The 22,843-nt window shown below is 44.0% G+C and overlaps 1 protein-coding gene and 1 non-coding gene across 18 annotated transcripts in view; one reads left to right on the top strand and one right to left on the bottom strand.

Moving 5' to 3' along the window:
• The first annotated feature begins 401 nt into the window (after positions 1–401).
• The window catches only part of LOC106574260 (CLIP-associating protein 1-B), a 42,114-nt gene continuing 19,672 nt past the window's right edge, over positions 402–22,843 (top strand). For 7 of the 17 annotated variants that reach the window (XM_082962841.1, XM_082962845.1, XM_082962844.1 and 4 more), the window contains exons 1-18: positions 403–735; positions 1,484–2,068; positions 4,451–4,529; positions 4,736–4,839; positions 4,950–5,041; positions 5,145–5,220; positions 6,433–6,530; positions 6,707–6,777; positions 15,812–15,946; positions 16,799–16,884; positions 17,031–17,123; positions 17,361–17,506; positions 17,734–17,869; positions 20,101–20,171; positions 20,267–20,326; positions 20,950–21,027; positions 21,229–21,396; positions 21,973–22,019. In XM_082962841.1, coding sequence (XP_082818967.1) covers positions 1,874–2,068; positions 4,451–4,529; positions 4,736–4,839; positions 4,950–5,041; positions 5,145–5,220; positions 6,433–6,530; positions 6,707–6,777; positions 15,812–15,946; positions 16,799–16,884; positions 17,031–17,123; positions 17,361–17,506; positions 17,734–17,869; positions 20,101–20,171; positions 20,267–20,326; positions 20,950–21,027; positions 21,229–21,396; positions 21,973–22,019 — 1,735 coding nt within the window. In that variant the 5' untranslated portion in view covers positions 403–735; positions 1,484–1,873. The other 10 variants (XM_082962836.1, XM_082962839.1, XM_082962837.1 and 7 more) reach the window with 5 other exon arrangements.
• Positions 3,971–4,100, bottom strand: LOC123727951 (U4atac minor spliceosomal RNA). The gene has a single exon (XR_006759913.1). It is a non-coding gene; the product is annotated as a U4atac minor spliceosomal RNA (small nuclear RNA).

Below are 22,843 nucleotides of genomic sequence, written 5' to 3'. Positions count from 1 at the left end.
TTCAGTTTATGTCTCAGTTGTTGAATCTTGTTATGTTCATACAAATATTTACACATGTTAAGTTTGCTGAAAATAAACGCAGTTGACAGTGAGAGGACGTTTCTTTTTTGCTGAGTTTATTATTTAGAGGTTCTACTGACAAACAGGTCATAGTCACATTTAAAAAAAAAAAAAGGAGGACCAAGTTCTAAGATCAGGTCATCCCATAATAGCCTGCGTTTGACACCTGCGCTGTTTTAAAATTCAAATAGGGTTATTTACACATAGTGTTTAATTATAAAATAAGACTGTGAAACTATTTGAGATACAACACAACACACTGTACAAACTCTTAATTGTCAATGTTACTGTTTTACAATAAAATATTTGAAAGTGAGAGTGAGCTTTCAGTAATAGACAGCAGAGGACACTGTTGGCGTGCAAACAAGCTACAAATGTATGACATTCATTGGAAATTATTACTGTAAACAATGTAACCAAATAGCTACTGTAGCTAGCAGAACCTTTTTTAATTAACTGTTGCTAGCTAGATGATATCATCACACAATGGATCGAGCTAGCTAGCAAGCTACATAACGTTTGCTGTGAGTACTGTACTTGGCTCCACGCATACAGTACGCGCGGGTTCATCGTCTGCTACTAGCTATAATACTACTGCTGGAAGTCCAGTGTCCTGGCTCTTGATTTTTTCAGAACGAATCTGAACTGAGACGAGCGGCTGGATGCAGATTACTGGTAATTGGCTAACTAGCTAGTTAATAATCCCTTGATACATTAGTGACAGGAATTGCTTAATTGTAGTCTAAATTAATTGACCGCTGATATTTGATAGCATTAATTTCAGTGTTTGTTGGTAGCTGCTAGAGACAGTTAGCCAACGGAAGCTAGCTAGCTAGCTGGCTAGCTGGAGGAGACAGTGAGGACATGCTAGCTAGCGGCTAGCTTCATCTAGCTAGCTAACGTTGGCTACGTTTGCGCTCCTTGATTCAGCGTTGATTTATAACTTTAGCTGCATTTAATCAAATGTTAGCTAGCTAACTATTTAACACTAATGTTTTAACTAGCTAGATAGTTATGTGTCTGTATAGCAAATCATTCGTAATATTTCAAGTTAGCTAGCTAGTTATCCATTTTGTTTAGCACAAAAGCTACCTAGCTAGCTATCTCATTTACTAAGCTAGCATGGCTAAACCAATAACACTAGCTAGCAACTTTCACAACATGTGAAGTAGCTAGCTAAGTAGTTCGGTAACTAACGGTAGCTAAGTAAATTCTGTATCAATGCTTCAATAAAAATGGGGCTTTATTGCTGTGTAACGTTAGTGTGTAATTCTCAGTTCAGTAGTCCACCTAAATACTATTGTTATTAACTAGCTACTCATTGTTACACTGACTGTAATTACACTGCTGCTTAGTGTATTACAATGAGGTCTATTGTTTGGAGTACTTGTTATAATAATTCTGTATCCCCTTTGGATTTTAGGTCTACAGGAAAGCGAAGAATTACTGAAGAATGAAGTACAATCATTTCAGCAATCCTCTTCTTCATCCTCAGTCCTCTTGTACACAACCGATCATATTTGTAGTTTGATCTGGAACACGAGTGACCTAAAACCTCTGGACAGTTCCTGACTGGACTCTGTTATCTCTGCATTCTCGACTTCCCCGTGATTTCATCTCCACGGCATATCCTTGAAATAAAGGGTAACATTTTTGGGATAAACATTACACACTTTCTGGGATATAGGAAAGTGTGTAATATATCTGGGATATAGGCCTACACTACACCTGAGATCTTCTCTGTGAGCAGACTAGGCCTATACATTTTTCCTTGTCTCGTGATATTGTGGGGTTATACCTTTGGTGAGACACTATGGAGTGGAATATGGAGTACTGTATGGAGCAGGTTATGCAGAAGGACCTGGGTAGGAGACTACAGGTGGGCCAGGACATCATAGACTCCATCCTGGACAAGGACAAGTCCCAGGACCTGGAGCAGGACCAGACCATGCTGGACAGAATGGTGGATGGTGTCGCTACCAACTGGGTCAACTCTAGCAATTTCAAGGTATGGGATACCATGGGATGGCACTGTCACAGGCAGCCAAAACCTTGCCGCTATAACCATAAGGTGAAAGTGACTGGTGTTACACAAGTGTAGCAAAGAATCTGTCATTCACTGGGACATAATTCAGCAAGGGTGTGTGAGACTGTCACCTGGGGGGAGAATATAACCTACAGGCCCAGTGGCTTCAAACTTCACACACAGACTTGTTGTGCACAATATTAGGTGAATTGCTTTATAGGCCTACTTCATGTCAGTGATGAGCTGACCAGTGGGTTAGCTCCTGATGACCGTTGATGGCAGCTCAGTACTATGGGGCTTTTAATAGCTGGCTGTCATAAAGAACAGTGCAGAATGAGGTGGATGGACTCTAAACCACTTGGTGTCTGTGATCCCTGTGTATCCTAGTACTCTGCTAATTTGAAGGTCTTCTTGACCCCCAGATCCCACCAGAGTAGATCTCACCTTGTCAGTCCTAGATAAGATGTGATTGGGATTCATCAGATGTAGCCTAAGCCTAGCTAGCCTACATGTCCAGCAAACCAAAACATTACATCACCCACCCATTCTTTCACTGTTAGGTCTTCAGCCTCAGCACAGGCACAAACACAAGATGAAGGCTGAGCGGTAAGGAATTCATTCTTCACCAAGGGGACGGTTATCTGTTTGGTGACCTGGAATCCTTTGTGTTTGATCTGTATCCACTAGAGACGGTATCCCCCTAGGGACATTTGTCCTGCAAACTCTAGCTAACTACACAATCACTGCACTGCTGAAAGGCTATAGTATAATATGGGACCCTAATGTTATCAGCAGAGCAGACAGTTCGGCCCAGCTATTCAAACTCCACAAATGTCCAGCCAGACTGTCAGGGGTCAGAGTCTCGAACTGCTTCTTCCATGTAAACATTGAGGTGGCGGAGCGGGACACTATCAACAGTAACGCAGCTTGTTTTTGTCAAGCTCTGATGTTGAGCAATCTCGACTGAGCTCAAGCAAGGGGTTCGCTGCTTTGATTTGTCTGTGCTTTCAGGCTGGAGCTGACCTCTGAACTCTGTGTGTGATGAAGGGAGAAGCTGCCACACACACAACTCTGCTGCCACACACACACACGCACTCACACGCATAGAAAACAGCTTACCTCTCTCGCAGCGAATCAGAACGCTGCACCCTGTGCTGCTCTAGAAACGGTGTTCCCTCCAATCAGAGTGATTACTCCGAGAGAACAGTACAGTAATGGGGACATGGACTCCCACGGCGATAGTGGTGAGCTTATTTTACAAACTCTCATTAGGCTACCCCAGATGAGACCCAGTTTGTCTAGTGTCTATCTACCTGGGTTGGCCCCCACAAGTAGAGGGGAGGAGAATGCCACATATGAATGGCTAAGAATCAATGAATGGGCTAAACCCTTACGTGAAGAAGGATCAGGGTTTAGTTGATTTTTCTCTTTTTGCTTACTTCTGTCATTGCCCTACTAGTAAAGACCACTTAGTTTTTACTATCAGCGCCGGAAGTGCTGTGTTTTTGTTTCAGCATCAGATGGGAGTAGGTTGAAAGCTGTTGATGAAGAAGGAAAGGAAGGCAGGCCTAGTCAAACACTGCAGGACTTTCAGAGGGAGGGGGCACTGCAGCAGGCTCACAGCTCTACACAGCTGTTGACGGACAACCTGTTCTGAAATGGTGTGTTTTTGTGTTCTGTCACTTCTGAATAGTCTTCAGCACCTTTTTTTTTACGTCAATTAAAGCTATTTACACATACACATTTTTGATATGCAGCAGTTGTGAATTTGTAGTTACAACCAGCAATAATGTTGTATGTGCAATGTGAACTTATCCACTAGGGGACATTAGACAGCAGGAAACTGTTGAGAAATGGTTCTCTTTCTACAAATATAAACCCTGAGGTTCCAAAAATTGCACCATAGCCCAAGCAAGAAGCTCAGGTGATGCGAAGGTGTTGATTATGGTGTTAGCAGGGATACTCTCACTACACGTTCATTGAGTGTCCCATACCACCCCAAGACAAGGAAAGATACCTTTCTTAGTGCCAGCCAAGACCTAATCAAATCTCAAAGTGGTTTCTGACATGGTTAATATTTTATTTTCTACTGTAGTCCTACAGCAGCATCAGTAGATTGTTACAATATATATGATTTGTGTTTGAGGGCTTCCTTTGCTTTTAAATATTTAATAAAGAGAACAAAAGCAAGATTTTTCACATTACCCACAATCCTTTGCAACAGAACTTGTATTTCAAATGATTCTTTTTTATGTTATGCATTCTTTCTCAAAATGTCTAACATTTATGCTTTTGTTGAATAGCCTATGTTATTTAGATAAAAATGTTAGTATTTACATTTTTTATTTTGATCTTCATTCTTAGGTGGCTTTGTTGGGAATGGACATACTGACAGCTTTAGTAACAAGACTACAGGAACGGTTTAGGACACAGATTGGAACTGGTAAGCTATCCCTGGCAATTGTATGCATTACAACACATTTTTATGATTCATGGTTTTCTTGAGTCAAAATCAAATCAAATGTTATTGGTCACATACACATGGTTAGCAGATGTTAATGCAAGTGTAGCGAAATGCTTGTGTCCTTGTCACCTTGAGTTGTTGTCACATAATTCATGTCTTTGTCCTTGCCTTCTCCCTCCCGTTAGTTTTGCCGAGTTTGATAGATCGACTAGGCGACTCAAAGGACCAAGTCAGAGACCAGGACCAAGCTCTCCTGCTAAAGATCATGGACCAAGCTGCTAACCCACAGGTAATGTCAGCACGCACTGTAGACTCACCTACGTGTTAGTATAGAAAATAAACCGTTTCATTAGAAAAAAACGGACTATAATAAATGTTTTTATTTGTATTAATTTGCAGTATGTATGGGACCGAATGTTAGGAGGATTCAAACACAAGAACAACAGGACCAGGGAGAGTGTCTGCATTTGCCTTATCGCCACGTTAAATGTGTAAGTTCATAATAGCCAGGAATGGTTTAAACTTACTATTTCATCTGTTTTGTCTTACACATTCTTTGTGTGCTTAAAAAAATAAATGTTCTTCTCCTTACAGATATGGAGCTCAAGGCTTGACCCTCAGCAAAATTGTCCCCCACATATGTAATCTTTTAGGAGACCCTACAAGCCAGGTATAGTTATATTATTTTAGACTATTAAATTATACTGAACAAAAATATAAACAGAACAATTTTAACGATTTTACTGAGTTACAGTTCATGTAAGGAAATCAGTCAATTGAAATAAATTCATTAGGCCCTAATCTATGTATTTCACATGACTGGGCAGGGGTGCAGCCATGGGTGGGCCTGGGAGGCAATAGGCTCACCCACTTGGGAGCCAGGCCCAGCCAATCAGAATGAGTTTTTCCCCACAAAAGGGCTTTATTACTGACAGAAATACTCCTCAGTTTCATCAGCTGTCCTGGTGGCTGGTCTCAGACGATTCCGCAGGTGAAGAAGCCGGATATGGAGTTCCTGGGCTGGTGTGGTTACACGTGGTCTGCGGTTGTGAGGCCGGTTGGACGTACTGCTAAATTCTCTAAAATGATGTTTGAGGCGGCTTATGGTAGAGAAATTGACATTTTAATTCTCAGGCAACAGCTCTGGTGGACATTCCTGCAGTCAGCATGCCAATTGCACGCCTCCCTAAAAACTTGAGACATCTGTGGCATTGTGTTGTGTGACAAAAGTGCACATTTTAGCGTGTCTTTTTATTAACAGGGATGTAAACAAATTTGTGCACACAATTTGAGAGAAATATGCTTTTTGTGCATTTGGAAAAATTCAGGGATATTTTATTTCAGCTCATGGGACCAACACTTTACATGTTGCGTTTATATTTTTGTTTAGTATACATTGTGGTGTTAAACTGGATTTTGGCTTTGACAACAGCATTATTGGTGTTTCAGAACTCTCTGGTGGTTGACCAACAGTGTTACAGATTCCATGTGAGCTCATCAGACTTCAGTAGTTTCCTGATATCTCGTCTGTTTATTCCTTGCAATTAGCCTGTTTTGTAGACTTTTTCAAAAGGCTTTGCTCTGTCTTTCGGTTATCGCGCACTTCAACAGCATTTCCCACCTCCTGTCGGGAACAGGAAGCTGTGTCCATGGACCTCTCTTCCTGTACTGATATAGTGCCAGCCATCTTTTATCATTGTCAGTTTCCTATGCACAACTATATTGACTATTACAGTCAATAAGAGAGGATTTCTGTCTTTTTTACATCTCATTTTATGTTCAATCCAGACAAATGATTATGTTCCCAGAGTTGAGCGGTTAGTGTGCAGACAGATGCGTGAAGCCGTGTGAAATGTCTCCTGTTTTATTTCCCGACACACAGGTGCGAGACGGGGCCATGAACTGTCTTGTTGAAATCTACAGACACGTCGGGGAGAGGGTGCGGATGGACCTGGGGAAAAAAGGACTACCACAGTCAAGGTACCTTCATCCTCTGTTGTGTTTCTGATACCAAGGCTTTCTGTTGGAAGTGCAGTCACCATGACCCAGTTCTCTGGTATCACCAGGGAGCCCGACTGTCTGCTTTTAGGCTTACGCCTCGTCATAAATGTATGATGATGCCTTTAAAACAATATACTGTCTTTTTGTCTTTCCAGGTTGAATGTCATCTTCAGTAAATTTGATGAAGTACAAAGATCGGGGAACATGATCCTGTCCCCTGTCTCAGGTAAGCGCAGTACTTCCTTTGCTCCCACTGTTGTACTTTCCCTCTATCCAACAACACACGGAAACATTCATCCCTTTCCATTGAGCTTTGCTATATTGAAACGTTCTGGTGTAGTGCAAGCAGTGCACCGGGATTATGACTATGCTTATGGAGTTGATGGGGATCTCATATCCAATCTGGGCCCATATCAATAAAGCATCTCCGAGTATGATTGCTGATCTAGGATCAGTTTTGGCTTTTAGATCACAATGCATCAAATTATACACAGCTGCTATCTTTTCCTGCCCAGCACGAAATGCAACTTGTCGTGTATTTGAGGTTTAAAAAGGCTTCTAAAGTCGGTCATCATCCCCTACAAACATGTCTATTAAAGATAATGCACATAGTAATTCACATTTCCTGTTGCTGCAGGATTATTTTCCTGCTGTGAGAAACTGGTCAAATTAAGATAAGACGTATGTACAGGTGGGGACCTGATCCTAGATCACGACTCCTACTCTGAGACGCTTTGTGGATACAGACCCTGGGTTCAGATCACTCAGACCCTGGGTTCAGATCACTCAGACCCTGGGTTCAGATCACTCAGACCCTGGGTTCAGATCACTCAGACCCTGGGTTCAGATCACTCAGACCCTGGGTTCAGATCACTCAGACCCTGGGTTCAGATCACTCAGAGCCTGGGTTCAGATCACTCAGACCCTGGGTTCAGATCACTCAGACCCTGGGTTCAGATCACTCAGACCCTGGGTTCAGATCACTCAGACCCTGGGTTCAGATCACTCAGACCCTGGGTTCAGATCACTCAGACCCTGGGTTCAGATCACTCAGACCCTGGGTTCAGATCACTCAGACCCTGGGTTCAGATCACTCAGACCCTGGGTTCAGATCACTCAGAGCCTGGGTTCAGATCACTCAGACCCTGGGTTCAGATCACTCAGACCCTGGGTTCAGATCACTCAGACCCTGGGTTCAGATCACTCAGACCCTGGGTTCAGATCACTCAGACCCTGGGTTCAGATCACTCAGAGCCTGGGTTCAGATCACTCAGACCCTGGGTTCAGATCACTCAGACCCTGGGTTCAGATCACTCAGACCCTGGGTTCAGATCACTCAGACCCTGGGTTCAGATCACTCAGACCCTGGGTTCAGATCACTCAGACCCTGGGTTCAGATCACTCAGACCCTGGGTTCAGATCACTCAGAGCCTGGGTTCAGATCACTCAGAGCTGGACAGAAAACCAACAACAGAGAAACCAGTTCTGTGTCCAGGCTCTTCCAGAAGAGAACAGTTAGTATGCATTGAGCAGTCTCTCTGCAGAAATGCAGTGCTGCAGGCAGGGGGTCAGATTCTCCTTTCAGCTGCTCTCTATTGGACATGTTCTTGGTATTCTGTGCACAGAGTAGGGCCTTGCCCTGAGGCAGCAGTATTGTGGCAGGACCGACTGATATCGGAGCTGTGTCTCTTTGTTGCTTCGGCCGTATCGTTTTCGTCTCCTCAGGCCTGTTAAGTCTGGGACATAAAGGGTCTAATTTCTGTGGTCACGAGGCTTCACTTTCATCACCAGAGTTCACCTTGTAGAGATTAGACTAGAGCTGCTGTAATCTCTGCTTTCATTTAGCAGGCTGAACGACTTCATATCAAACCTGAGCAAATTGGCCAAAGCAAGGTGTCATGCTGGTTCTTTTATGGTAATGCCTCATTGACGTCATCGACCGACATCTCATTGGCGTTTTCTAGTCACCTATTGGGCCAAAGAAAGGGGAAAAACCTTTGCTGTCAACACAGTTTTTTTCCCCCCCTGTGCGGCTCGAAGGTTAACCAGGCATAAAGGCAATGCCTTGGCCTTGCCTCTTTACCACACCAGATACTTCAAAGGGCTGCCTCTCCTATGCAGCTGACAGCTCATGAATGTCAACTGTCCAGGCAAGTGGAAAGAACCTCGCTCTCTGCCCAGGAATCCTGTGTCCTATTCATTTGGTACCAACCCGATTGAAACGGGGAGGTATTACTTCTGAATTTGTCCAATGAGAAACACTCGAGATTCTTTTTTTTTTTTTTATGGCGTGCACTAATTAATACTGGATTTGAATCCGGGCTAGCGAAGGGAAGGGGAGAGACCGAGCCTAGGAAGAGGCAGCAACACAAGGGACTCTGCTGCAGGCTCTTATTTTGGAGAAGAGAGTGGTGTCGTTTTGTCGTCCGTGTGGTCACAAGACCTAGCTAGAGGGGAGGGGAAGGAGTAGCCTGGAGTAGCCTGGAGTACGGTAGGTAGACACAATAGAGCAGAGACAGACGGCAGTGTTTGTCCTTGTTGCTCACTGTTACTTAGCTCTGTTAGTGTGTGGAATCAACAGCCCTGCTATGACCACAGGAGAAGGTATGGATCTCTTTTCTCTCTACAAAGGCCTTTTATATCTACTGCGTGGGTAGATTAGCTATAGTCGTGTTTGCCTTGGGATTATTAGCCTATGTTATGACTATGCGTATGGTGTTTACCGGTGGCCTCCGTAGGTAAATGAAAGGAAGCGATGTTGGTGAGAACCGCAGGAGATTTCATACAGGATGTTTGTCTTTCTTTCATTTCTTATAAAGGAAATGGTTTGGGCTATTTATGTTAGTGTGTTTGACATTGTTGAAACATTATACTAAGAGGATGTTAGATACAAGGCAAATTAGGCCTGGCTCATATTCCTCCCCTTTGGAGAACTTGGACACGTGTCTTGGTCAGAAGAAAGAGAGGAGGACTGAATGTTACTTCTGTCTACTTCCTCAGCACTTCCTTGTTGCCAGTAGCCAGTCAATTAAGGTGCCCACTGTGCTCTGCGAATAGCCCTCTGCCCAGTGCACTTGGGACGCACAAATTATGAATTGGGGGCACTGAATGACTGGCATAGGTGCCACTGCTTTCTGTCTGTAGAGTTGAGTTACAGCTAGCTAGTGCTTTCATAGTATTTAGTATTTTTTTGTATTTTATTAGGCTCCAGGCAAACCTGCAGCTAATCGTCCTAGTGTCCACACAAAACATAAAACATGACATAATACAGAACATTATTAGACAATTACACTGAACTACAGAACTACATTAAACAACATATTACATAACATTAATAGACGGGTACAGAAGTAAATAAATTCAAATACATAAAAACATTACAATACATAGCATTAATGGACATGAAGTACATACATTTATATTAAGAATACACTCTTTCATATTGTTATGCCTTAGCAATCCATGCAATAATAAGGGCTACACTGCATTCATTCATTTTGTTACAGTTTCTTACTGTTACAATTGCAGGTCCTGATCCTAATCTCTCAGAACCAGTTGTTCTGCAAACACTAGCGAGAATCTCACAACGGTAGGAACCACCCGTGTCCTTGGTTCTCCCGTTTTGAAGTCAATACTATTCATAATAATAATAATGTGATTCATAGATTCAACTGAATGCAATTGCACCGAATACGGCAATGGAAATGCTCCAATTCCTCCGGCTAAGGCTTCAACCACAGTTTTTACCCCAGCAACTGTGCCATTCAGCTCTTACATGAGCTACAGATGGAGTTTCCTCCCTGTTAAAGGCTACAATTGAATCCTTCACCTCAGCAACCGTGTTGGAGATTTCTCCAGCTAAACGTTCAATTGAATCCTTCACATTAGCTACATATGTGGACTTTTTAAGAGATCCATCCCTTCACTCTGTTCAATAAATTGAACAGAGTTGTCATTACCATCAGATGGGCTTCATCTACCTCATTCGCCTTGTCTAGTGCATAGAAATGAACTAAACCAAACATTTTCCGTCTTAGTCTACCACCCGTAAAGGCTTAGCTAGTGCGTGGCCTTTGGACTTATTCGTCAAATTAACAAAGTCCCCCTGATTTTGAGTTTCCTCCTGTTCTCATAAACTGGTTTTGCATGTCTATTTTCATTTCCGCACCACACTCACACCCAGTAGCATCCACCAGCCACACACACAATAAGAATACACTTTCGTAAAACTTTGCTCTACTGACTAACATCAATAAGCTGACCAGACTATCATATCATTTGGAGCAGTACATTCTTACTCTACCGAGGTCTTGCTTACAAATGCTTTCTCTGAGCGTGCACTCTTATCTTGATACCAAGGACACATCCTAGCTTTAACTTTGATCCAAATGTGCTTGCGAGGGAGATGCTACAGCTATTTAGGTCAGAGGCGCTGTGGACTGCTGTTTTATTTGTTTAAAAAAAGCGACTTTGTCTGCTTGCTTCAGTGATTTGTTAGAGCGTTGGACTAGTAACCGAAAGGTTGCAAGTTCGAATCCCCGAGCTGACAAGGTACAAATCTGTCGTTCTGCCTCTGAACAAGGCAGTTAACCCACTGTTCCTAGGCCGTCATTGAAAATAAGAATTTGTTCTTAACTGACTTGCCTAGTTAAATAAAGGTAAACATTATTTTTTTTTAAATGGCAGGGAGTTGCATGCTACAGTATCATGGCTCCTATATATTAGGGTGCATTGCCTTGAATTCGTTTTGGGCTTTAGGGACTAAGAAGATACTTTTAGTCGCTTGCCTTGTGGAGTATGAATGTCTGTCAGAGCTGTGTGTTAGTTGATTGAATAGACAGTTTGGAGTAGCAAAAACAAGAAGTGATGCAGACAATTTTCTTCTCTACTTTGAGCCAGGAAAGGTCAACATGCTGTTGACATTAGCGCTCTTGGAACATTGCGTGCTGCTTTGTTTTGGGCCAGCTGTAGCTTTAGTCGGTCTTTCTTTGCCGCACCTGACCATATTACCGGGCAGAAGTCAAAATACCATCAATTCGAGCCTGTAGGACTTGTTTGATCAGTTGTGGTAACCTAGTCCTGACAGTTTACAGTCTAAGGTGACACCAAGAAGTTTTGTTTTCTCAACTTGTTCTATAGCCACATCTTTCATAACCAGATCCAGCCTCGGTCTACAGCAGGCATCTCCGACAGGATGATCTCCAGGCCACCGATGAGTAGCTGGCCAAACAATTCTGAAAGTACATGCAATTTTCATGTGTTCCACTGCAACCTGTCATTTAACAAATCTCGCAAGTATCAGACAGCGCAAGCTCCCAGCTACTATCTAATCAACGCAACATTGACATTTATCCCACCCGTGGTTAGCCACTGTTGGCTTAAAAATTGAAACTTAACACAATATCGGCCAATTAAGGTCCAGCAATATTGCCCATCTGTCTGTGTGGTGCATTTGTCTATCACTTCGTGTGTAGCCAGTTGGTGTGATGACCGTCTTGTGGGTTGACAGAAATGCTTTCCCCAAAACCATCTCAATTAAATCTTATATGCAAAGTAGGCTTACCTGGCAGGAGTATATCACGAGGAACTATATCATTTGTATTTATTATTTGTTATTTTCAAACTTTTACATGAAATGAAAAGCAGCAGTGCAGAACCATCACTAGACTGGCACATGTCACTCGCTAGATGTGCAATTAAAGGGGAAATATGTTTGTTTTCTTCCAGACCTAAAAAAAAAAATTGCCTTCTGATGTGATTAAACCAATGACATTGACTCAGAACATCCAATTCCATTGTTTCTCTATGAACACTTTTGAGGGTGAAAAACCAAAAAAAATCTAAAACCAGGAAGGAACCATTTTATAGAGCCCCCCCTTAAGAGTGGTTTATTAACCATTATTTTACCAGGTATATTGTCAGAAAACAGTCCGCTACTTTCTCTTGTAGAGTAAGGAATGGGGAAGAGTTGCAGGGCAGAGGAAAAGAGAAGAATGTTCCTATTTGAAAGCCAGAAACGTTTTTGTAGCTCGTGATGTTTCATATTTTTCAAGTGGCTCTCATGTTAGAAAAGGTGTGGAGACCCCTGATCTAGAGCTTAAGGAATGATTTGTACTGAAATACTATGCTCTTAGATATATTCAGAACTAGTTTATTGTTGGCCACCCATTCTGAAACTAACTTCAACTCTTTGTTTAGAGTTGCAGTGATTTCACTAGCTTGTTTAAGGCTAGTGGTGAATCATTAGTAAAAATAGAAAACAGTAACAGGCCAAGACAGCTCCCTTGCGGAATTCCACAGTTTACATGTATTAGATTAGAGAGGCTTCCATTCAAAAAACCCTCTGTGTTCTATTAGATTGCCATATCCTTGATCAAAAGTGGAGAGTGTAAAGCCATAACACATACGTTTTAACCGCTAACAGATTATGGTCAATAATGAAATTGGTCTGCTGTTAGAACCAGGAAAGGGTGGTTTACCATTCTTGGGAAGAAGAATGACTTTAGCTTCCCTCTGGGTCTGAGGGAAAAAATGTTTCTCCAAGCTCAGATAGAAGATATGAGAAATAGGAGCTGCAACATATTCCCGCTACCATCCTCAGTAGTTTTCCATCTAAATTGTCAATACCAGGTGGTTTCTCGTTATTAATGGCCAGCAACAATTTGTTCACCTCTTCCACTCTAACTTTATCATTTTTTTTAATGAAAATTTGAATTTACATTGCTTTTCTTTCGTAATAATTGAGATCTAACCAGAGTGAAGAGAGTGCCCGTATGCATGGGATTGGTTATATGCACATGTAGGCCTATTCAACATTCATTAATTCAGGCCACACCGGATGGATTGTTTTGATGCTGGCTTCGTTTCACTCCTATTTGTCTAGTTGATTGTGAGAAATGACTCCTGAAATGTATGCATTTTCTTGCAGAAATTGCGTTCATGTTTGAAACGAATGGGGCTGTTGAATTGTGCTGCTCCTGTGTTGTCCGGTACTTGAGTAGCTCGTTCCCCGGTGAGAAAGTTTCTCTGTGAGAGAATGGCTGGTTTGTGTTCAAGGTATCGGATGGTGAAGAGGAAGAGCTAGCTGTGTGTTGACAGTCGGTGTCCTCAGGAACTGTGGAGAATAAAGAAGCCTTTTCCTCAGAGGTACTGTAGGTTGAATTCCACAGTATCACTTTCAGGTTGAAGCTGTTGTTGCTCTCTTCTCATACAACAACTGGTGCGTTTATCAGGGGGCACTGCCATCTAGTGGATGAATTAGGGAACGTCTGGTTTGCGTGACATTACTGCATTATAAAGTCGGTCTCATGTGCTTATGATTCATTGCTGATTTTGTTGTATTCTTTTAGGATGCACTCATGCATATTGACCTGGAACCATAGGTTATGTGTCTAAAATAGTTGTCTATGTTCTTCGTAGCTTTAACGAGACAGGGGGTTTTGCGTTCAGACCAGTTGTACTGCCCTTGCTCACACAGAGTCCATGGTTTTTCTGCATAGAAAACTATTGGGCGGGGCTCCTAGGTGGGTTTTTTTTTGGATGGAAAAACATTTTCAGTGTAAACTTAAAGGAATAAAAACTAGCAATCACCAAAATAAAAGCTTTAAAACAGCTTCTGAAGTTGTTGGACTGTGACCGAACCATTGGTCACTCCCATGGCCACACCCACCAACTAAGGCCCATTTTTATTTATCCAGAAACAAATGGCTTTATTTACAATGCAAATCCTGAACCTGAACTATACTCTAGCATTTGCATTCAGCCCATCCTTCAGCCGTGAATTTCCCTCCATTTTGCTCTGCTGTCTGTGCTGACAAATTGCACATCTGTTAAGGAAAATGATCTTGAAGACAGATTGAGTGGGATATTCCCTCATGTCTCTCTCATCACTCTCCAGTGATGGCGCTAGGCTCACTGACCTGTTAAGATTGAATTCATGGCTCATCAGTTTCTTTCTGGCTCCTCCCACTCCCAGGCTGGGTGTCCTATCATGGTGATAGAGAGGGTGTGTCCTCTCCTCCTCTCCCCCCCTGTGGGAGGTGGAGCTGTCCATCTACTTTCTCTGTCGTCACTGCTCTACGGGCTGGCTCACTGTGCTCAGTAGGGGGGGACACCTAGAATCACAGCACAGCAAGCGCTTGTGTGTTAGTGGGAGAGAGTGTGAACTGTGCAGCAGGAGGGCAGCCAAAGCCTGAGCCACGGGTGCTCACACACCAGAGAGGGGAGAGTGTAGCCGTCACTGCTAGCTGCCTGCAGCGAGGGAGCTAGCTGGGAGACCTGTGGAGACTGGAGACTATGAGGAGGGGGTCTGGACTGGACTGTCTGTCGACATGCTGAGGAAACTCGTCTGCAGGAAGATCTGTGCCTGTAAGCTCTGCTTCTCTTTCTTCTTGACACGTGGTGGGGGGTGGAGGTAGAGGAGAGACCCGTTGTATTAATATTAATGAGCGCCGTGGAGGAATGTGGGTCAGGTCAAGAGTGTGGGAGGGAGTCACCTGTCACTAAGACGAAGATCGAGAGATTGGGGACAGACAGTTGAAGAGTGACAGACAGGAAGAGGACAGCTGGGTACAGAGTACGCACTATGAAGTCTGAAGGCTCAGACATTCTGAAGACTACCAGTAACAATGTCTGGATTTTATGAGCTACCCTTATCACAACTGGTATTGATGACAGCAGTATGCTCAGAGCTGGGTTTTTATACCAGGCTGGTTTATTAGACGTTCACCTTGTTGTGATATCGACAGTGTACCTCATTTTAATATTGCAATGGGGAGAGGAACAATGTGAGGTAGGCGACACATAACCGATGGGATGTGTTAGTGTGCTTCCCCTGCGTTGTGTGGACCTCTGAATAATGCATGGGGTTGTGTTTCATCCATCGCTGGTCTGGCAGATTACTCTGCTCCCTCCGGGCCGACTGACCGGGACTGACATGTTCAGTTCACCACCGTTTGGGGGGTAGTAGTCACTTCACTTCCACAGCATGAGGGTGCAACCACCGGTTACCGGAATCAGACCGAGACAATTGCCTACAGAATGTACTCTGATGACCCTCTCCCCCCAATGTGTGTGTTTGTGTAAAGGTCATGCCAAAAGGTCATGCAGGCTGCTGCTGAAATGTGTTATTGTTGTAGGAGGTGGTGGGATTGAGCACACGGCGCTGATATAAAACATTCTTTGTTTGTTTAGTACAGTCAGCATTCAAATTGTGCCAGAGTGGAAATAACTTGAATTCTCCGTTTTGCCTTCCCTCCTAGATAAGAACTTTGAAGATGATGATTCGGTGGACGGGGGGCGGTCCTCCTCTTCTAAGGGCCCGTCGTCAGGGAAGAAGACAGTGAGCATGGGGTCGTTCCGTAGGCCCGGCTCTGCTTCCAGCACCAAATCAACAGGTGAGACGCCCCTTCCTGTTCGCACCAGCAGAGAGTGTGTTAGTGATGGAACGACGAGCCATGTGTATTTTTAACGTTGTCAAATGTGATTTTGTTCTTTCTCCTACCACAGTATTCCGTTCATTTCCTTCCTCAAGAATCCTTGTGTGTTTCTGTGTGCGTGCATTTCCTATACTTTTTAGACATGATGACCGGATTATCTAGAAAAGCCTTTATTTGGCAATGGGTAATAACAGGGCTCAGCAGTGCGAGCATTTTACTCACATATGCACATGGAATTTTAATTTAGGAGCACCAGTGCACCTAGAACAATGAACAAATCTAGCTTTAATACCTCAAGTACTTTTCATTGTGCTCCTAAATTTCTTTGTGTGCGCCTACATTTTTCACCATAGGTGCGCACCTGCTCCTTGTTAAAAAAGGTCAACGTAGAGGGGAACAATGACCTCTGTCCAGGATTTGTATGGAAGATAATTCACTGTGGAGCTGTCTAGTGTCTACAACAGAGATAGTGTCTCTATAACCCAGTCACTGTGGAGCTGTCTAGTGTCTACAACAGAGATAGTGTCTCTATAACCCAGTCACTGTGGAGCTGTCTAGTGTCTATCTGTACCCTTGGGACAGTGCAGATGGTGAGGATTATGTGATGATGTAATGGAACCAGAACACAGAGAGAAACAGAATACAGATTGATAGAAACATTGGATAATGACAACTGAGCGTGATATGCCGTGCGTGAACCCCATAAGGCTGCAGCCAATCCAAGATTCATATTTGTGTGAATAATAGCCCACCAGAATAGCTTCCTGGTAAAGTTAACAATTCGACCTTGTGCTCCTCTGCTTATATCAGGGAGAGATGGTCCTAGTGCGGCTGCTGCAGGGGCTGTGGATGAGGAGGACTTCATCCGTGCCTTCGAGGAAGTGCCCGCTATGCAAGTACGTGTTCACTCTCACGACAGTATCAAAAATCATTCCGCGCTATTCTCGCTTGGGCACGTGAAACAGGCCCTATGTTACAAGTCGTATATTAAACCCATTAGGAATGTGCTTCCTCTTCAGTGGTTCTTCTTCTCTCCTCTCAGCTTTTCTCCAACAGGGAAATGGAGGACGCCATGACCAAGATCAGAGAGGTGCTGGCTGACGACAAACGAGACTGGGAGCACAGAGTCACTGCGGTAACGAGACTACCAGCCGATCGTCCCTCACCTCCAGATGACTTCATCACACTGGCTACCTTCCAGTATCCACACTAGCGTACCATTTGACGCAATGTATTGGCCATGCATTCTGAGTGTGGATTTTGGATTGGAGCCACTGACCATTAAGCGGCTGTTTCTATTAAACAGCCACATCTATCATTTGATTGGAAGTGTGACGTTGATTGACGGCTTGATGATCTTCTTCTTCTCTAGTTGAAGAAGATGCGTTCTCTGCTCCTGGCGGGAGCGGTGGAGTTTGACGGTTTCTCCCAGCAGCTGCGTCTCACGGAGGCAGCCTTCAAGATGTCCTCTAAAGACCTGCGCTCTCAGGTGGTCAGAGAGGCCTGTATCACTCTGGGGTAAGGAGAACTCTGGTCCTATTCTCTTACTCACGGTCTCGATTCAAATCAAACACTTTCTATTTAATGTTACCGAAGCCATATTGTTATTACTTTATACAAACTGAAATTACAAAGAATGTCCCACCCCCCCCCCCCACACTTTATTGTACAGCCCCATCAGTACAAAATAAGATAGTATTCCTAATAACTTGTCTCCGTGTCCATATGGTCCCTCTATCCTGCAGCCACCTGTCCTACATCCTGGGGAACAAGTTTGATCATTGTGCTGAGTCCATCATGCCCACACTCCTAACCCTGGTCTCTAACTCGGCCAAGGTCATGGCCACATCCGGAATCGCTGTCATACGACTCATCATCAGAGTGAGTGAAGTTATTTACATTTGAAATAAGTAGAGTATAATTAGAATGATATATATCATTTTTAGGGGGTAGATCAGCTTTAATAGTGCAGATGGATTGTAGCTTCCATCAATGTAATTGTGTGCATCATTTCCAATCCCCATATTTTTTGGATAAGTATATATATTTTTATATATATACATACATATATATATACATATACATATACATATACACTGCTCAAAAAAATTAAGGGACCACTTAAACAACACATCCTAGATCTGAATGAAAGAAATAATCTTATTAAATACTTTTTTCTTTACATAGTTGAATGTGCTGACAACACATTCACACAAAAATAATCAATGGAAATCCAATTTATCAACCCATGGAGGTCTGGATTTGGAGTCGCACTCAAAATTAAAGTGGAAAACCACACTACAGGCTGATCCAACTGGCGGGCCAGTCCATAGCATCAATGCCTTCCTCTTGCAGGAACTGCTGATACACTCCAGCCACATGAGGTCTAGCATTGTCTTGCATTAGGAGGAACCCAGGGCCAACCGCACCAGCATATGGTCTCACAAGGGGTCTGAGGATCTCATCTCGGTACCTAACGGCAGTCAGGCTACCTCTGGCGAGCACATGGAGGGCTGTGCGGCCCCCCAAAGAAATGCCACCATGACTGACCCACCGCCAAACCGGTCATGCTGGAGGATGTTGCAGGCAGCAGAACGTTCTCCACGGCGTCTCCAGACTCTGTCACGTCTGTCACGTGCTCAGTGTGAACCTGCTTTCATCTGTGAAGAGCACAGGGCGCCAGTGGCGAATTTGCCAATCTTGGTGTTCTCTGGCAAATGCCAAACGTCCTGCACGGTGTTGGGCTGTAAGCACAACCCCCACCTGTGGACGTCGGGCCCTCATACCACCCTCATGGAGTCTGTTTCTGACCGTTTGAGCAGACACATGCACATTTGTGGCCTGCTGGAGGTCATTTTGCAGGGCTCTGGCAGTGCTTCTCCTGCTCCTCCTTGCATAAAGGCGGAGGTAGCGGTCCTGCTGCTGGGTTGTTGCCCTCCTACGGCCTCCTCCACGTCTCCTGATGTACTGGCCTGTCTCCTGGTAGGGCCTCCATGCTCTGGACACTACGCTGACAGACACAGCAAACCTTCTTGCCACAGCTTGCATTGATGTGCCATCCTGGATGAGCTGCACTACCTGAGCCACTTTTGTGGGTTGTAGACTCCGTCTCATGCTACCACTAGAGTGAAAGCACCGCCAGCATTCAAAAGTGACCAAAACATCAGCCAGGAAGCATAGGAACTGAGAAGTGGTCTGTGGTCTCCACCTGCTGAACCACTCCTTTATTGGGGGTGTCTTGCTTATTGCCTATAATTTCCACCTGTTGTCTATTCCATTTGCACAACAGCGTGTGAAATTTATTTTTTGAGCAGTGTATATATATATATATATATATATATATTATATTCATATTTTTAAAAGGTGTGTGTGTGTGTATGTGTGTGTGTGTGTATATATATATATATATATATATAATATATATATATATATATATATATATATATATATATATATTACTTTTTTAAAATATATTTTCCTTTATTATTTCCCACAAACCCTACCACCCCTCCCCTAATTGGAGTAAACTAATAAACAATAACACTTAGGCTTCTACTTCCAGCTTATACATACTATATACATTTTACAGACACAATCTATTTTACAATAGTTCTATTTGTTTGTTTTTAGTCCTTGCCTTCCTCTAACCTCAACCTCTCCCATCTATTTCTGATGTCCATCCAGTTTGATTTCTCTTTGCCATATATTTGTAACTCTGCTATTTCACCAAAGTTCTGAACCTATATACATTTTACAGACACAGTTTATTTTACATTTGTTATCTTGTTGTTATTAGTCCCACCAGTTGAACTGAATTTAGTTGAATTGAGCTGGGTAGTTCAGTTGAGCGTCAGTCAGACAAAATGGTCGAGTGGCTAGCCTTTCTTTGTTAGGAACACTAACTCACATTTTTCCTACCCGAGGGCTGCAAATGACATTCCACTGCATTCCGATGTGGGCTTTCATTGTTGGTCGTTGCTTGCGATTGTTCTCCAAAGATGCCTCGTGTGTTCCTCACTCAATCTATACTAGAACAGCTAGTAATTGAATGAGTATAAACTGGACCAGTGACGCGAGGATGACTATATTTCTGTCCTCTCTCTGTCATCCAGCATACACACTACCCTCGTCTCATTCCTATCGTGACCAGCAGCTGCCAGTCCAAATCTGTGGCCGTGAGAAGGTAAACAAACAAATTGCCTCAAAGACTTATCCCTAATCACACACTAGCTGAGCGTCTATTTGTTTTCCCTAACAGTCTTCTTGCTCTATTTCCAGGCGCTGTTTTGAGTTCTTGGACCTCTTGCTGCAGGAGTGGCAGACCAGCTCTCTAGAGAGGTACGCTTAAATGGCGGCCACTAGACAGGCCTATGAACTCATACTTAGAATTGTCCCCCCTCCTCAACCACTCAATATTGTATTGCCGTGTTGTAGATAGCTACTGTACTGTAAAACCTTTTTTCTAGCCACTGTCCAGTGAGTTTGTGATGAGCCCGTCCTGGTAACATGAAACTACGTTGTTGTCAGTGAGTGGCTCCTCATCTCAGCAGTTTCCATGGCAATGCCAGGGAGGGATATCTATCCCATAAAAGCACACTGTGCTTAATCATTGTGGTGATACCAAATCTCTGACTGGGATGTCAGGGGAGCTCTCTTGCCGCCTTCTCATTGATTTACTCTGCGTCCCAAATGGCATCGTATTCCCTGTATAGTGCACTGCTTTCGACTAGGCCCCATGGGCACTACTTTTGACCAGAGCCGTCGAAAGCAGTGCACTATATAGGGAATAGGGTTCCATAGGGCTCTGGTCAAATGCAGTGCGATATATAGGGAATAGCGTTGGCATTTGGGACGTAACCGTAGCTTTTTATGCTGTGGTGGTTTTGGTGGAGAGGGGGGTATTGGGATGCTGCATGCAGAGAGTGAAGCTTTGGGTTCCTACTCTTCTTGATCCCTCACAGGAATGTAGCTGTTCTGACAGAGACCATCAGGAAAGGAGTCCATGATGCAGACTCCGAGGCCAGATCAGTGGCCAGGAAGTAAGTCACTCTCACACTATGTCGGACATGCATGAACCATGTTTCTATTTGGAAATATGAGTTCACCAACATCGCATGTCATCACGGTAACAACTTTTCCTCCACATTTGATATTTTATCTGCCAACCTGAAACATTGCCCCGTTGACGACAGGCTGTCTCACTGTTTCTGGGCCTTTGTCCTGTCTGTTGTGTTGTGCAGGTGCTACTGGACGTTCCACGGCCACTTCAGCCGGGAGGCGGAGCAACTGTTCCAGGCTCTAGAGTCGTCCTATCAGAAGGCTCTCCAGTCCCACATAAAGAGTTCTGACAGCATCCTGTCCCTCCCTGCCTCAGACCGCTCCTCCTCCTCCTCACAGGAGAGCCTCAAGTGAGACGCTCCATCCTTTCTATCCTTCTCCTCCTCTCTCTCCGTCTCCTTCTTTCTCTCCATGTCTCTCTTACTTGGCACTCTCTCTGTCTTTCTCTATCATTTTCTGTCTTTCGAGTAGTGCTCTGTCTTTCGTCTTTCGAGTAGTGCTCTGTCTTTCGAGTAGTGCTCTGTCTTTCGAGTAGTGCTCTGTCTTTCGAGTAGTGCTCTGTCTCTCGAGTAGTGCTCTGTCTTTCTCGAGTAGCGCTCTGTCTTTCTCGAGTAGCGCTCTGTCTCTTTCTCGAGTAGCGCTCTGTCTCTTTCTCGAGTAGCGCTCTGTCTCTCTCTCTCTCTCTCTCTCTCTCTCTCTCTCTCTCGTAGTGCTCTGTCTCTCAAGTAGTGCTCTGTGTCTCTCTCTCTCTCTCTCTCTCTCTCTCTCTCTCTCTCTCTCTCTCTCTCTCTCTCTCTCTCTCGTAGTGCTCTGTCTCAGTTTCTCTCTCCCTCTCTGTCTGTGATATGAGAAGTAGTAGTATTGAAGGAGTATTGATCTTAGTCAGTCAGGTTAATCACTATCTATCTCTCTGTCTGTTTCCACAGCCGCCCTCAGTCCGCCAAGAGCTCCATGGGAAACACCGGGACCAGGAGTAAGGACTGACATTACACCACAGACATTACTACCACTGACATTACCACCGCACACATTACCACCACTGACATTACCACCGCTGACATTACTACCGCTGACATTACTACCGCTGACATTACCACCGCACATATTACCACCGCACACATTAATACCGCAGACATTACTACCGCAGACATTACTACCGCAGACATTACCACCGCAGACATTACTACCACTGACATTACTACCGCAGACATTACTACCACTGACATTACTACCGCAGACATTACTACCACTGACATTACTACCGCAGACATTACCACCGCAGACATTACTACCACTGACATTACTACCGCAGACATTACTACTGCAGACATTACTACCGCACACATTACTACCGCAGACATTACCACCGCAGACATTACTACCGCACACATTACCACCGCAGACATTACTACCACTGACATTACTACCGCACACATTACTACCGCACACATTACTACCGCAGACATTACCACCGCAGACATTACTACTGCACACATTACCACCGCAGACATTACTACCACTGACATTACTACCGCAGACATTACTACCACTGACATTACTACCGCACACATTACTACCGCAGACATTACTACCGCACACATTACTACCGCAGACATTACCACCGCAGACATTACCACCGCAGACATTACTACCGCAGACATTACTACCGCACACATTACCACCGCAGACATTACCACCGCAGACATTACCACCGCAGACATTACCACCGCAGACATTACTACCGCACACATTACTACCGCAGACATTACCACCGCAGACATTACCACCGCAGACATT

Source organism: Salmo salar, chromosome 16 (genome assembly GCF_965601325.2).
Source record: "Salmo salar chromosome 16, fSalSal1, whole genome shotgun sequence".
NCBI lineage: Eukaryota > Metazoa > Chordata > Actinopteri > Salmoniformes > Salmonidae > Salmo > Salmo salar.
This window is presented reverse-complemented; position numbering and strand designations above follow the sequence as displayed.